Genomic DNA, 13,244 nt, shown 5'->3' on the forward strand with positions numbered 1-13,244 from the left:
GTGGAAATGTGTAATTTGATTACATCTACGCAACCTTTTCTGAACCAAACACATTCTAAGTTGTAGCATTCCCAGTGTGGTGCTGACCCTAGGAGTTGGAATCACTGAAATGCACATGGAACTTGCATAATACATGACCCTAGGAGTAGTGGTTATGTTGACAGCGAACCAAAGAGACTCCACCAATACATCAAATAAACCTCCCAAGCCCCAGCCCCAGCCCAGCACATTCATACAAGATAAAAGGATGTCAACTCAAAGACGAGCTGAATTTCAACTAGAACACAAGTTATTTGGGGACAAAAATTTGCTGCGTCCTTTCCCACCGTCCACATGGACTCAAATACTACTAGCCAGCTACATGATAGACGATACTACAACACAAGCTGCTAGATAAACAAGATCACGATGGCTTGTTCTTGGCAAACCGCTGCAGGGCCTTCGGCAGCTCGGCCTTGTCACCTACCCGCTGTTTCTTCTCAGGATTTCCGCCGATTTCCTTGTACTGGTCCAGTAGAGGCCTCTTGGCTCTGAGGACCTCTTCTTCCTTCTTCTTGGCCTTCTTGCTGGGTTTGCTCCTGCCCTTGGTCTTGTTCTTCACCTTCGTGCTCTTGGCAGCCTCCACAGCATCCTCAATCTCCTCCTCGACTTCCTTTTTGGTCTTCTTCTCTTTCTTCTTTGGCTGCCTCACGTTACCGATCATGTTTGGGTTAAGCATCACAGTCTCCGGCTGAAGCTTGTTGAGGAGAGCATGCACCTCCCTCTCCCTCCTTTGCTTGGCAGTCTCCACAGGGTTCTCGACAAAGGTATCAAAGTTGGCCTCGCCTGATCCAGGAACGAGAATGGAAGAGAACCCCATGGAGTGCCCAAGCGAACAGATATCCTCGTAAGGGCGGAACAAAACCTTACCGATCTGATATCCCTTTACCATCCTATGCTTCATGTAAATTTTATAATCATGGCCCCCACCATCCTTGTATACCTCTACTAGAGATCCATTACTGGCGGCCAACAACCCCTTCTGGCTGAAATCCAAGGACTCAGCTCGTGCATGGTGTGTACGCACAACCTCATACTTCCTGAGATCCCAAATCTTAATCTTCTTGTCAACACCTGCAGTTGCCATAAGATGACCGCCCCTCTCGAATGCAACAGCAGTCACAGGGCCATTATGGCAAAGCATTGTGACAAGTGGTTTCACACTGGTTGGCTTCCACATGGTAACTTTGCCACCAGCATGCCCAAGGCCAATGACAGCGTTGTACGGATTTACCCGCATAACATCAGTACGCCCAAGACCTGTCCTGTGATTCGCAACCATCTCGCCGGTGCTCATATCTTGGTAGTGGAGCTGCCCGAAGCTGTTTATCGATGCCAAGAGGAAGTGTTTATCCAGGAACTGAAGTTTCAGCGCTTTGCCATGCTCCTGTGAAACAGAAGAGTGGTCACAGATCAAAGAAGTTACAACTGTATTTCAGACATGCCATGTCTTCGATATATATACACCTAGTGCAAGTTGGATGATGAACAGCTCTAAAATTATGCTTCTACAGCTTATAAGAAACAAAAGCATTTTCAAAAGAAATTACCAAACAACAAACTTGCAGTAGCTTGAATGTTCAGTTAGTACAAATAAGTTCATTTCGGAATGCCCTCTGGGAGAAAATATTATATGCATTAACTGAGGAACAATCTGCCCGGCTCATCGAGATGCGCATCCAGAGCCACATGTGGTCTGGACACTACTTTACTAGTTCTCCAAGTTTAGTACGGATCAGCACATAGCAGTAGCTTAACTGTTTTGTATAAATGAGTTTGGTATTAAGATGAGCTCATTTAGGACCAAATCATTTTGATGTAGCTACCTAAATAATCGAGGTATATCAATATATCATTCATCAGTTCTGCAGAGTTCATAAGAAAATGGGAATGGGAATGTTTAATGTTCTATTCTACTATTATCTAGTCTTCTCACATAATGAATGCAAGCATGTGTAAAATGAAAAAACAGCATTGCAATCAATTCTGAAAATCATCAATAGTTAGAGCATAGTTACCAATAATGCAAAGGTATTCAAATTTTAATTACCTTCAAACAGTGAATTTCTGTGCCATGACGATTGTATATGTAGGGGTACCTGTTTAAACAATATTCTTGTTACGAACTCTAGAAAGTCGAAGAAATGGTACCAAAATCAGCATGAGTGGTCAAAACAACTCTTCAAGGTTGATAGTATATAACTATATATAGAATAACATACTGAATCATGCAGGCATGCTGCATAACTCTAGTCAGGTGGCTGAAAATCAAACTATAGTGTGGTAAACAGCTAAGACTAGCAAATGAAACATACTCATATATATTTTATGAGCAAGAGATATATGCCGTGCAGCTTAAACAGAGTCAAGAAATTACTTCTTCTGAGCGACTGCAAAGAGTTGCTCATTGTGTAAGAATGCCACATCGCGCACAGTTTCCCTCACCTATAAAAAGAAGATTAGAGGTGTTAAAAAAAGAGGATCAGAGAAGTACAGTATATGGATAAAGTGCAACACATGTGTCCAGTCACTGTAATTATAAAAGACAAGGATAGTTCTGGAGAAAAGTGGGAGGCAAGAGTAGGGTTTGACCAGGCAGAAATGATAGGAGGGATCATTTTCTTTGATCATCATCAAACGTGAACACCAGAAAGCCTTTGTGACAATAAAGGCCATCAAGGTCCAAAATACAAAATTAGGTGTTGTGCAGGCACTCCATGGTGCGGCACTACAGCCCTAGGCGGCCAGCAAGGTCCTCTGGTGAGGAATCAACGTCTATGGGAGCAGAGAAGCGGCGACGGCGACATGAGGAGCGGCAGCTCTTCAGCAAGAAGAGGAGTGGCTGCGGTGCGAGGAGAATTACGAAGCGAAGGCACCCTCGTGAAGCAGAAGAAGGACGTGCATGGGGACAGCCCATAAATAGCAGATATTTGGACGATAGGGATACATGAATATTTTAGATGGATGCCTAGATGGCTTGGTAAAGCGGGTTCCACACGAGCCAGAAATCCCCATATTCATGACATGAGAACATCATCTTCCCGGACACCATACTCCCCCTACAGCCACGACATGGAGGCTCACTGCTGTGGCGACTGTGAAACTTCACACTCCTGCTGCAACGATCTGGACTGTAACTCTAGCTTCACTTCTCCCTCACTCTGCTCTCTGTAATTCTAGCCCTCAGATGCAATGTGCTGGGCGCAGGTGTCCAATTGCCTACTTACTGCCATGTTCCAGGTGTCCGCTTAGGCCCATCACTCGCCTAGCACACTTTATCTTTTTGAACCTTGGAAACCATTGCAGTAAATATGCATAAAAATCCCGACAGGGAAGCGATGGAAAACTTTGTGAGGACTTTTCAGTTTCTTAGGAGAAAAGTAAACTGACCTCAGCCTATTTGATCTGAATTTTGCCGCTACCAAACAAAGCATATGAAATGGCAATAATCAACTAGATCTAGTTCCCTGCCCCCAACATCCACACTTTCCATCAACTAAAAATTGCATCATCTTTAATTACGAGTAGATAAAATAGCCATCTATGAGCATACTTTATCTTCTGTCCATATTGTGCAATGTTATCATAGCCTTGGTTAGCATATTTTAATTTTTCTCATATGAACAGAACCAAACTCCCCCCTTCTGTTAGTTTTTTGGTTGCATGGAAGGCATGCAGTTTTAATACAACTGCATTTGACTAAACACTTACAATCATACTAGACAAATCTTGCCCGCTTAATTTCTGAGAAAAGCACTAAACTTCAAATGGTGAATGTGTTACAAAAATCCAACATGCTGGGAAAACTGCTAAAATACTGTGAGCTGACCTGGAACTCCTTGATGAGATCCATACTCAACATATCCATCATACCAATATGACCTTTTCGCCCACCTACTATCATGTAGCGACCATTTGAGGTGTATTCTAGAGTATAAGGACCAAGTTCTGCATAAAAAAAGATCTAGTTAGCGGAAGAGGATTTGGAGCACTCGTGCTCCACCCCCTTATATGAGAATTAAATTCAAAAAACGAACATGGGAAATTCAAAAAAACTGGAATTTTGGGATATCAAACCTAGGTGCCCAATCTACTCGTGTGAAGTTTCGTTACAAAATACCAAGAAATGTATTGTTGGTGAAAAGGACCAAAAAAAATCCTATGTACAGAAAAAACTGTTTGGATGGATTTTAGTTCAGACTGTATTTTCTTCACCACGGATATGTTTCCTGGTATGGACACGGGAGTAGATTGGGCACCAAGGTTTGATATCCCCAAATTACAGTTTTTTTATTTTCCTGGTATTTTAAAAAAATTCATATTCATATAGATTGGGCACCCAGGAGCTCCTGCGTATTTCCCCTAGTTAGCCCCCTTAACTTAATTTTAATAAATTGTAAGGAAGTTGACAGTCAGCATTCATCAATGGGGCAAAATAGATATTAAATATATATCTTTCAGAGCATACAAGCACAGAAAAATCTCGTCGATTATTCAAACAAGTAAAACTTTTTAATGACAAAAACCTGATAGTGCCAATAACTCTATGATCTTATGGTTACAAACACTCACAAAACTAATTATTGGCCTTCTTTCACCTACACAATAGGAAATACTTCAATTTAGAAATGCTAATCAGCTAGCTGTACTACACAAGAACATAAGTATCATCAATGGTGTTTCGTATAGAAATCTGTATTGTACATTGTTGTTATTGGTACTGGATCATGTAATAATGGTGGCACTGCTTCAGAGAACACAAAAAAAATACACATTTACCAGGTAAGATCATATCAAATGGTTTTCTTGAATTCAAAATGTCGACACCATCACGAAGCTGATGCTGTGAAAATCTATATGTCTTTTCCAAACCTTCAGGCTCCAAGTAGCCCCCCTCAACAGGTAAAAACCACTGCAAATTGAGTTAGCAACAAATCAAATGGAAAGTCTCCCATGTTTGCAAAAGTCAAATTCAGCATATGGTAAGTACGAAGATCAAGAAGCATAAGGTAGCCAAATAATAAGAATAGATACAGCAGGGAATTTCAATGGGTCTAGTGGTATATTGCTGCCAATAAGCACCATAAGTTTATGCAAGAGTCCATCAAAGAGGCATGAAAATGATAGCTATGTCGATTGTAACTCGTGAGGTAGTATGAATTAACCTGAAGGAACATGGTATTCCTCCAAAAGAAGTATAAGTAACACAGTAATTTTACTTCCTGCACAGTACATACATGCATAAAAAACAACTACTGAGCAATTTTTCAACTACTCCCTCCGTTCCTAAATATAAGTCTTTTTAGAGATTCAACTAAAGATTATATACGGAGCAAAATGAATGAATCTACACTCTAAAGTATGTCTATATACATCTGTATGTAGTTCATGGTAAAACCTCTAAAAAGACTTATATTTAGAAACGGAGGGAGTACTTAACATGTAAATCCTATAAAGTATACAAGTCCATCACTTCATCCAAACAGATCCACATGATGCCAGTGAACAGCTAAAGACCACTGAACAACTAAAGGTGAGGTATATGATATTCTATCATATTGTAGTAAGTCAACAGTACAGAATACCAGATTCCACCGTATCATGCTCACTGTTATTCAGCTACTTATATATGCGTATGTCACAACAAATTCAGAGACATTCTACAACAAATCCACAATACCGCACCTTTTCAGCCTGCGCAGCAGCTTTGGCAGATATTCCGATTAGCTTCTCTTTTCCGGTGAGCTGACCCTTCAACTTCTTATCACGCATAGCCTGCAACAAAATCACAATGAGACAAAAAATGCCAATACACGCTTTTCAATCAGCAGAAATAGCAAAGCACCTAGCGCTGAACTTCAGCGACTACACTTGTAGGAGAGTAATAGTCCTACCGCCAAGTTAGCAGCCTTCCCCCGCGAAAACTTGACCACCTTCATCTCCATTTCATCCACAGGGTGTTGGTGGTTCTTCATCTCTTTGGGGTCTTCCGTGGCAGCGATCCCCATCCTGCTCACACTGGATGGAAAATAGAAATAATGAGACGGATGTGTGAGCAAATACAAACGAAGATACTCTTCAAAACAAAACTCGAGTGGATATCAAGAAATTGACAAGTTAAATTAGCAGCAGCAACTTTCTTCTAGCATGGCTTCTGTTCGAACAAAAAATATACTGCTACTCCACGAGAACTTGCTTCTATTTCGGTTATTTGAAGAATTCGGTCAGTGCGATGTGAAAACGCAAACTTTCAGTTTCAGACTGTCACTTTGAGCAGGATTGGTTTTCAACTTTTCACAGCACAACATCTTGAATATGTAGGCATGTAGCATCAATCACAGGAGGCAGGCAGACAAGAAATTGGTAATAGTAGTAAACCTGAAAGCATATGCGTCGGGCGACGGTCTTCTTCGGCGTGCTGGACTGCCGGTGCTGCGGTGCGGGGGAGGAGCCTGGAGGGAAGGAGGAGGAAGGCGTGGGGCGACGGCCAGCAAAGGAGCGTGGTGGCGGAGGTGCTAGCGAGGGCCTGTGTCATCGGCGGCGGCGCTAGGGAGGGCCTGTGGTGGCGCTGCAGGCAGGGCAGCTCTTGTGGAGGCGGCATGCTGCGATGGGTCTCGCTCGGCTGCTCGGTGTGGCCCTTTCGGGGAACTAGGGCAGGACAGGACATGGGCGCAGCGCGTCGGCGTTCGGGCCTTTAGCAAAACTCTTGAATATGTAGGCTCAACATATGCACCTGAACCTGATGTCATTCCAAATCCTACCAAGCTACCACATGGCAACATCAATTACTTGGGAAAACAACTACAAGAACTAATAAAGGCAACAACTACAAGATGCATACACGTTGAACAGATTGCAGAAGCAAGAAGTACAAAAACTTGATGGGGTCGGGTCGATGCTGCCGGTGAGCTGCTTACCCTAGATGGTCTCAGCCTCTCGGGTCGATGCAGATGCCGCGGAGGAAGAGGAGGGGCGCCGGTCGTCGTCGTCAACACCACCAGTCCACCATCGCGGTCAGCTTCTTGCCCTGCCGTCGCTCGCCATCCTCACCAAGAAGGGGCGGTCGATGCGGGAAGTGGCGGCTGGTGCTGGATGGATGGATTGATGCGGGAAGACGCGGGTGGAGGCGGTTGCCGGCGGCGGGATGAGGCCGGAAGGGGCGACCGGCCGGTAGTGGTCGCTGGGATGGATGGATGGATCGATGGCTGGAGGGTGGAGGCGGCTGCCGGCGGCCGGATGAGGCGGAGGAGGAGGCTGGACGGTTAGGGTTAGTTTTCCTTTCTACTCTACATGTGTGTTGTTATTAGTTTGGCTGACATGTGGGGTCCCGGGTATCCATGGAGGCTCCATGAAGCCCGTTTTCCCCATCCCCGCCCCACTTGCTTGTATGGTACCCGCTCCCTTAGAGCAAATCTAGTAGAACCCTCAAACCCTTAAATCTAAAATCAGTTTTAAGGGTTGAGAATTGCTCATTTTTGATACTTTTAAGGGTTGAAAAACAGGAGCAAAGACTAGAACCCTCAAACCCAACCCGTAAAAATCGGAATACAGCCAGAACCGCGCGCGCCGGCTGCTGGCGCTCGCGCGCTGCTGCTGCTGCGGCGCCACCGCGGCGAGCTCCTTCTGCGGCAGGGAGAGGGAAGGGGAGGGGACTTTGTGGGCGAAGATGGAGGCCATGGCGACGGCGGCCGAGGCGGGCGGGGCGGCTGGCGCGGCGGCCGGGGCGGGCGGGGCGCGACGACGGCCTGGGCGGACGGGGCGGCTCGCGCGGCGGCCGGGGCGGGCGGGGCGGGCGCGGGGACGCGACAGCCGGGGCGCGGAGGGAGCGCGGGGCGGCGGCCGGAGCGCGGGGAGAGGCGGGGCGGCGGCGGCCGAGGCAACTTCCTCGCGCGGGCGGGAACCAACTGCCTCCCGCGCGAGGTGGGAAGTGGAGTACGGGTTGGGGGCAGTTTTCCCTCCCAACCCTTACTTCTACAGGTTGGGAAAGGGTTTACGGGTTGGACCTTTAAATTTTTTTACGGGTTTAAGGGTTTAAGGGTTCTAGTCTACGTCGTTTTGTCGACGAAAACTGTAAAAAAAACGGTTATTTTCCAGAATTTGAGGGTTTGAGGGTTCTACTAGACTTGCTCTTATACCCATGGGGGATTTTGATCCCCCATCACTCCTTTGTTTGATACTAGTGTATTTTAGGGAATTTATGGGGATTATTCCGGTCAAACCCCTCAATCCCCACATATCCCATAACACCATTTGGTTCTAGTGTATTTGACATATTTCATCCCCACATTTCCCCTCAAATTCCCAAATTATAGTGCATTTTTCTCAATACCCAATACACTACCCCTACCTAGTGTATTGGGGATAAATGGGGATTTGAAGGGATTGGGTGAAGGTTGGGGTTTCACCCAATCCCTAGGGGGGTTATCTCCACCAGTCTCCTCCAAAACACTAGTACCAAACAAGGCCTAAGCGGGTAAATCCCCACGGAAACCTGGCCCTACGGGGGGAAATGCCAAGTTGAAACACAATGGGCCTAAACATTGTGGTGGTGATACTATTCCGGTATTTTCGATGAACAAGGGGTTAAATTAAAACCGAATAAATATGTACTAATCCACTCTAAAAAAATGTACTAATCCAGTTAGTAATTACTCGAAAACGAATTCCGTACGACCAAACTAGAGCATTGATGATATCTGAAAGACAAAACGTGTTTTAGGTTCGTGGTTCGTGGATGGTAGGTATGGTTTCCTTCTTCAATGACTTAGTCGTGGTGGGGTGCTAGATCTGGAGTTCGATGACGTGTTCGGGGATGTTGTCCCAGTCTGATTCGTTCAATGGTAAGGGCTTAATTTTTGTTGAGCCACCTTGGAGGTCCACAAAGCCGCATATCAACACTCGAGCCGCGTCGAGCTCGGGTGAGGAGGTGATTCGTCATTCTTTTCTTCGGTGGCCGATGTGGTGGTGTCCGGGGCAGGTGACGCACGTTGGTGTCAAACTCGAATTTTTTTTCTATCTTTTTGGTTTTGTCATGTCGGTCTTTATGTGACTTATACTTTGATCTGTATGATATGAATGAGACGCATATTACCAAGCAAAAAAACCAGGGTTTTTCCAGTATTTTTGAATTTTGTTTTTTTCTCAGTTAATATGTTTTTTTTTAAGTATGAAAAAAGTTCTTGACCATTTTCTATAATTGTCCGGCATCTTAGAAATTCTAACTAAATATTTAAATTAAATAATAATAAATCATGAACATTTTTTTGAGTTGCGATTATTCTATTCAAATTTCTGAACACCTTCAGTCATTTTAAAAAATATTAAAATAATGTTAATATTTTACAAATTTAAAAAATGTGAAAACAAATGGTGATATTTTTTTAATTCATGAACAATATTCGAAAAAATACCTTACCATTTTCAAATTCATGAATATTTTGTCAAAGTCACGAACAATTTTCCAAATTGATAGAGATTTTTAAAATTCATAAATCTTTTAATGAATTTTGTAAAAATGTGTGAACATTTTTGTTTCAACAACTAAAACAAAATATTTTTCCTAAGTGAGCATCCAACATAGGAACGAGTGCAAAAAAAACCGAAGTGAGCTGAGGGGTGGTTTGAAGTGTGACGGGGTGAATTTAAATGGATCACGGCCCAACAAATGTTGCAAAGGCATCAGGGCGCCTTAAGGGCTCTCCCAGTCAGAAGAGGGTTAGGCCCAATTCTTTTGGAAAAACGTTTATAATCATCCGACTGATTTTAACCTGGTCATAAACCGCTTCCTCCACCCACCACATGGTCCTTGTTTCATTCACAGCTTTTGTACTACTCGCTTTCTATTCCAACCTTATCTTCTTCACTCATCCTCTCCTTCGCTCATTCTCCTCCTCATTCCTTGCCTCTTCACCATGGCCAACCTCCAAGCTTCGTCTCCTACTGCTCAAGGTCCTCTCGTTCATGTCTCGTCCGCCATGGCATGCCCAAGCTTCACTTGTTGCTGCTCAAAGTCCTTCCGTCCAAGCCCCGTCCGCCATGGCCTGCCCCATGTTGCTGCTCATGCGCCCGGTGGTGCTGCAATGGAGCTCCACCAGTGGTTGCTATGGAGCATCACCGGCGCCCCCAAGTTATGCGATGCAGCACCCCGAGCTGCAATGGAGCTTCACCGGCGGTTGCTATGGAGATTCAGCGACGGCGCCAAGAGCTGTGACGCAACGCCCCAAGCTACAATGAAGCTTCACCGGCGGCTACAATGGAGCTTCACCGGCGATGCCAAGAAATGCGATGCAGCGCCTCGAGCTGCAATGAAGCTTCACCGGGGGCTGCAATGGAGCTCCACCGGTGGCGCCAAGATCTGTGATGCAGCGCCCGAGCTGCAATGAAGCTCCACTCGCACTGCAATGAAGCTTCACCACGACGAGCTGTCGTTGCTCGCGTTGACCCGATCCAACGTTTATATGGGAATGCATCTAATGGCTGGGGACCCGACTGATTTCCTGAGAAATCAGTTGGTTGATCCATAGTAGTCGTCATTCTTTTGTCTGATTCTCCTAGAATCTTTAGTATAATCTTCTTTCGGAATCTTGAGCCCATAATTTTTTGACAATCCTAACTAGCTAGGTTGTAAACAACTAGGGTTGTAAGAAAAATATAGGTTCGAGATTCTACGAGAAGCTAGCTAGGTCGAGGTTCGGTTCTCGAGATTCTCGGAGAATCGGCCAAAAGAACTAGGCATTAGAACCACATTAGGCTAACGCATATATATTGACATGAAAGGCTAAGGGCCGGCTTAGATAGGCCTGCACATAACGAAGGTCGTCTTCGTCGATTACGCAGCTTGGTTCTCCCATCAAAGTAAACATGGGCATGGGCAGCCCGTCCTGACGACCCAGCCCAAACCCGGCCCGAAAAACCTGGGTCGGGCTTTGTCTTCGGGACGGGCTCGGGCCTAAATATGAAGCCCGCTTCATATGTCGGGCCAGGCTCGGGCCTAAGAAATCACACAGTTTACACAGAGGCTCGACTCGGCCCGGCCCGAAATTGATGTATTTTGTCCCTTCGGGTAGAGCACACGCTCTTATATGTATTTTTTTGGTCGGGTCGGGATGGGCTTGGATTTTGCAAGTCGGGTTTTGACAGGCTCGGTCCGAAACCCGGCCCGGCCCGAAAAATGTCCAGGTTTACATCAAAGTCCATCATGTTTTTTTCTGTAACTCTTCAGTCACAACTTGCGCTCTGATGAGAGTTCTAAACATATACTAGAGTAAAGATCTTCAATTAAATTTGCATGGAGTATTTTGCGGCGTAAGTAGACATAAATGTGACCTCAACGTCTCTAAGGTGAAGTTTACTATTAATTGGCCATTGGTCAGCTATTGTTAGCAATGCTAGAACCAAAAAAATTAGGGCACTGATCTACGCCGGTGTGCCGGCCGAATAATTTGGGTCGGTCGTACGATTCTCTTTCTGTCAGTCATTGGATCGTTCCACCTCGCTTTGTCCTCCTGCCGCATAGGAAAAACAGAAAGCTGCAAAGAGCAATACCACATGTAGCGACCCGACTCAAGACGAGTCAAGCCTTTGTGTTTCTGTGTCATCCCTGGATCAGTATGCTGGCACACACAGTACATCAATGTATATATCAAAGTGCAATCACATGTAAAATAGCGTAAAACTGATATATAACTTAAATATCTCAGCGGAAACGGTCAAGGGAGTGGAGTCCCAATAAACACCAACGACAAGTTGAGTGTAGACCGTAACCCTGAATCGTACCCTTACTCGTCGAAGAAAAAATATCTGCAACATAAGACGTTGCAGCCGTGTAGGTCAGCATATTGAATATGTCAGCAAGTCACATAAGAGAGGGGTGAAAAGTAATCATCTATACTATATGCATATATGGCAGGTGGGGGCTATAAGTTTTTAGCGAAAAGCAAGTTTTCTCCTACATCAAGAGAGGGCTAAAAGCAAAATGTTACTTTACTACATTGTTGGTTGTTAACGAGATGGTTCCACCAACCAATTCTCGTACCCAGGTTGTCAATAATACCCACATCAATATTATTATTTGTGTTGAGAATTTCAGATAACTTCAGTTCCTTTGGCTCAAGTTGTCCATGACCGTGGACACGGCTAATCGATTAGGTTTGAGTACTCTGGAGAGTTTTGCACACGTTCCCCACAAGATTTGATCGCCTCCGAGTATGTCCTCGTACTTCAAGGTGTTTGAAGACCGGATGATCAAAACATGGTCTTTCAACGGGTCCCTCTGAATCCCTGTCGGTGCCCATCCATTCCTACCGTTCTTCTACATCTGCTAGCACCGTCTGTCCAGAGTCGCCGCGTTGTCCAACCAAGCCAGAGCCCATAATGACTTGTGGCTGTGCAGGTAAGCCTTGGGTCTTGAAAATATCCGTCCGTCTCTTTGAGCCTGGGTGAAGCTTTCCGTAGGATGTCATGGCCTCTCCAGCATCCCGGGTCATCCACTGGGTTCTCCAGGGAGCCGATCAACCGTCCTTCACCCAGAGTTGCATTGCGTCCGAGGTCTTGAAAATCTTGTCTTAACCGGTCTTGATTATTTAATCAACCTCGCATCACTCGTGTGTTATGCACTCAACCAAAATCCCGTCTACTCAAGCATAGCAATATGAAATTTGTCGTCCCGGGGCCAAGTATCGGGGTCGTTGTGTGCCTACCACATGATACTACAATCTATACTAAAATTTCCAAGTACCTACTCAGCATGCAATTGGGCATAGGATGGTAGAACTACGATGCATAAACCATAGGTGATAGTATGATCAAAGTGACTTGCCTGATGATGTTGACGAAGTAGAATTTCTCGAGAAATAACTTGATAGACTACTCGTCACTCTCCGATGAAATCTATATAACAAACATATCATTTACATAAGCACTCATACTAGCAATCATTCTAGCAATCAAAACAAAAAGAGAAAGCGAATAGGAATCCGAAGGAAACTTCAAATAAGACTAGAGAGTCCTCTACTAAATCAAACACTAAATGATTTTTGTCCAACAGAAAATAATAACAAGGAACTAAGATATAAATTTAACTAAGATAAATAGAGTATTTTTCACAAAACTATTTGAAAGTATTTCCAAACGGGATTTGAAACAGTGGAGAAACCAATTGCAAGTTACTAAGGAACTAGAATTGATTTCATGATAACAAATAAAAA

At 44.6% G+C, this 13,244-nt stretch overlaps 1 protein-coding gene across 2 annotated transcripts; it reads right to left on the minus strand.

Annotated features, from left to right (window-relative positions):
* Nucleotides 1-250: 250 nt before the first annotated feature.
* On the minus strand, nucleotides 251-7,329 carry LOC123428494 (probable U3 small nucleolar RNA-associated protein 7). 2 transcript variants are annotated; one of them, XM_045112709.1, is made up of 8 exons: nucleotides 6,957-7,329; nucleotides 5,934-6,057; nucleotides 5,725-5,814; nucleotides 4,819-4,951; nucleotides 3,869-3,987; nucleotides 2,417-2,484; nucleotides 2,090-2,138; nucleotides 251-1,426 (listed from the first exon to the last, which is right to left on the minus strand). In XM_045112709.1, exons 2-8 carry the CDS (start codon nucleotides 6,045-6,047, stop codon nucleotides 404-406), a joined length of 1,596 nt encoding a protein of 531 aa, XP_044968644.1. In that variant the 5' UTR covers nucleotides 6,048-6,057; nucleotides 6,957-7,329; the 3' UTR covers nucleotides 251-403. The 2 variants fall into 2 exon arrangements, with proteins under 2 accessions (XP_044968644.1, XP_044968645.1); XM_045112710.1 differs by lacking the exon at nucleotides 6,957-7,329 and adding an exon at nucleotides 6,418-6,771.
* Between the last annotated feature and the right edge of the window lie 5,915 nt (nucleotides 7,330-13,244).

Source organism: Hordeum vulgare, chromosome 2H (genome assembly GCF_904849725.1).
Source record: "Hordeum vulgare subsp. vulgare chromosome 2H, MorexV3_pseudomolecules_assembly, whole genome shotgun sequence".
NCBI classification, from domain to species: Eukaryota; Viridiplantae; Streptophyta; class Magnoliopsida; order Poales; family Poaceae; genus Hordeum; species Hordeum vulgare.

Excerpts from the sequence above, each read along its gene's own strand:
- LOC123428494 (XM_045112709.1), bottom strand. The coding sequence starts at position 6,047 with ATGGGGATCGCTGCCACGGAAGACCCCAAAGAGATGAAGAACCACCAA. Across the intron at positions 5,815-5,933 it reads GGAAGGCTGCTAACTTGGCG|GCTATGCGTGATAAGAAGTT; the intron begins GTAGGACTATTA and ends ATTTTGTTGCAG. Across the intron at positions 4,952-5,724 it reads CTGCTGCGCAGGCTGAAAAG|TGGTTTTTACCTGTTGAGGG; the intron begins GTGCGGTATTGT and ends CTCAATTTGCAG.